A 1710-nucleotide genomic window follows, 5' to 3' on the forward strand; every position below is an offset into this window, starting at 1 on the left:
TTCATAATTATGCTGCAGGATTTCCAGGTGGTCCGTCTGATACATCTTTATTGACTCAGTACCAGGATCATGTTGCACGAATGATATAGGATGGTCAGGTAAGTAAGAAGTTTTTATAAATGTTTAATTTTATTGTTGTTATGTATTTTTATTCTTTTATGTTTCTTTTATGTTAGGATCGAGTTGTGAAAATAGTCTCCTATATTAAAAAAGTGAAGAAATTAGGACATCCTCACCCTTCTATTCTCCCATTTGTGGTAGCTTTTAGATTATCACCTCTGTGCGATATTTTATACGAATATACTAATTTTTGGTTAGTATTGGGTTTCGTGGAGAGATGACATCCTGAGACTAATACTTTTCATCTACCCATTGGGGATATGATCATCACTTTAGATGACGTCTGGTCGCTCCTCCATCTTCCCATCACTGGACAATTTTGCTCCACTGAAAATATTGAATATGAAGATTCAGTTGAGATTTTGATGACACTTCTTGGTGTTGATCGGGCCATGGCTTGCGATGAGCTGAATCAAAGTCGGGGTGCACAGGTCAGACTTAGCTGGTTGAGAGAGTTGTATGATAGTTGTTGTGATAATGAGCTATGGGAGTTTGCTGCACGTGCATATCTTTTGCACCTTGTAGGGTGCACGATATTTGCTAATAAAAATGCCACCTATGTTCGTACACATTACCTCGAGCTATTTAGAGATCTCCCGACATGTCGTAGATATGCTTGGGGAGTTGCTGCTCTTGTCTACTTATATGAGCAGCTAGGAGATGCCAACTTTGCAAATACAAAGCAATTAGCTGGATATCTACCTCTTCTACAAGTACCCTTTTATATTACATTTTGTTCATATTTTACTTGTTTTTTGTTTTATATCACAATAGTTAAATGAAATGTTATTTGATACAGGCTTGGATATATGAGCACTTCCCTGCATTGGGAAGGAAGCAATTACGGGATACATATGTGGAGACCGAACCCCGTGTCATACGTTATGTCACTGGACGCGCTATTTCTGCTATAACTGATGTTAGACTCCAGCTGGATGCCTTGACATATGATGAGATGATTTGGAATCCATATGTAGCACATAGAGCTGGTCGACCACTTCTAACAAATGGCATGTTTTCTGGCTTCCTGAGGCTTGGTACCCTCGTACACCGTCATCTGCCAGAGCGTGTGCTGTGACAATTTGGCTTCATGCAGCCTATTCCATGACCACCGAGTTCGCTTCCCATGGTGGACTTTGGGACTATTGATGATCGGTGGAGAAACCACAAGCAGTTTGTCGTAGTTCAGGTGCTCTCCGCGCCAGCTCCTTTTTCATGTTCAGATGGATATTTGTAGTGGTTTAGGAGAGTCTCCCATCCATACATTTTACGCGGAGTTGAGACCGACCGACCTAGCCTTGTGATTGTGCCTCAACTTCGTCAGAATTTGCCAGATGACATAATAGTTCAGAGGCGTCACCGTCATCATCTTCTGGTGGTTTATTGGTATGTTACAAATTTATTTGTTCATATTTTTAGTAACTTAAATATTTGACATTAACTTGGTATTATCGTAGGGTGTCGTTAAACGCATTGTCAGTGGTCTTCAGCGGATAATAGACTGTAGAGACATTAGTGAGGGCACAATTGTTGGCAAAAGCAATACAAGTCTAAATGCTGAAGCAAGATTTTGATGATGATAAAAGAAGC

General features: G+C 40.2%; 1 protein-coding gene across 1 annotated transcript; it reads left to right on the plus strand.

Moving 5' to 3' along the window:
• Positions 1–380: 380 nt before the first annotated feature.
• Positions 381–1198, plus strand: LOC114188405 (protein MAIN-LIKE 1-like). Its single transcript, XM_028076991.1, has 2 exons — positions 381–833; positions 920–1198. The coding sequence occupies exons 1-2, from the start codon at positions 381–383 to the stop codon at positions 1196–1198; spliced, it is 732 nt and encodes a 243-aa protein (XP_027932792.1).
• The last annotated feature ends 512 nt before the right edge of the window (positions 1199–1710 follow it).

This window comes from Vigna unguiculata, chromosome 6, assembly GCF_004118075.2.
Source record: "Vigna unguiculata cultivar IT97K-499-35 chromosome 6, ASM411807v1, whole genome shotgun sequence".
In the NCBI taxonomy this organism is placed as follows: Eukaryota; Viridiplantae; Streptophyta; class Magnoliopsida; order Fabales; family Fabaceae; genus Vigna; species Vigna unguiculata.

Excerpts from the sequence above, each read along its gene's own strand:
- LOC114188405 (XM_028076991.1), top strand. The coding sequence starts at position 381 with ATGATCATCACTTTAGATGACGTCTGGTCGCTCCTCCATCTTCCCATC. Across the intron at positions 834-919 it reads GATATCTACCTCTTCTACAA|GCTTGGATATATGAGCACTT; the intron begins GTACCCTTTTAT and ends TATTTGATACAG.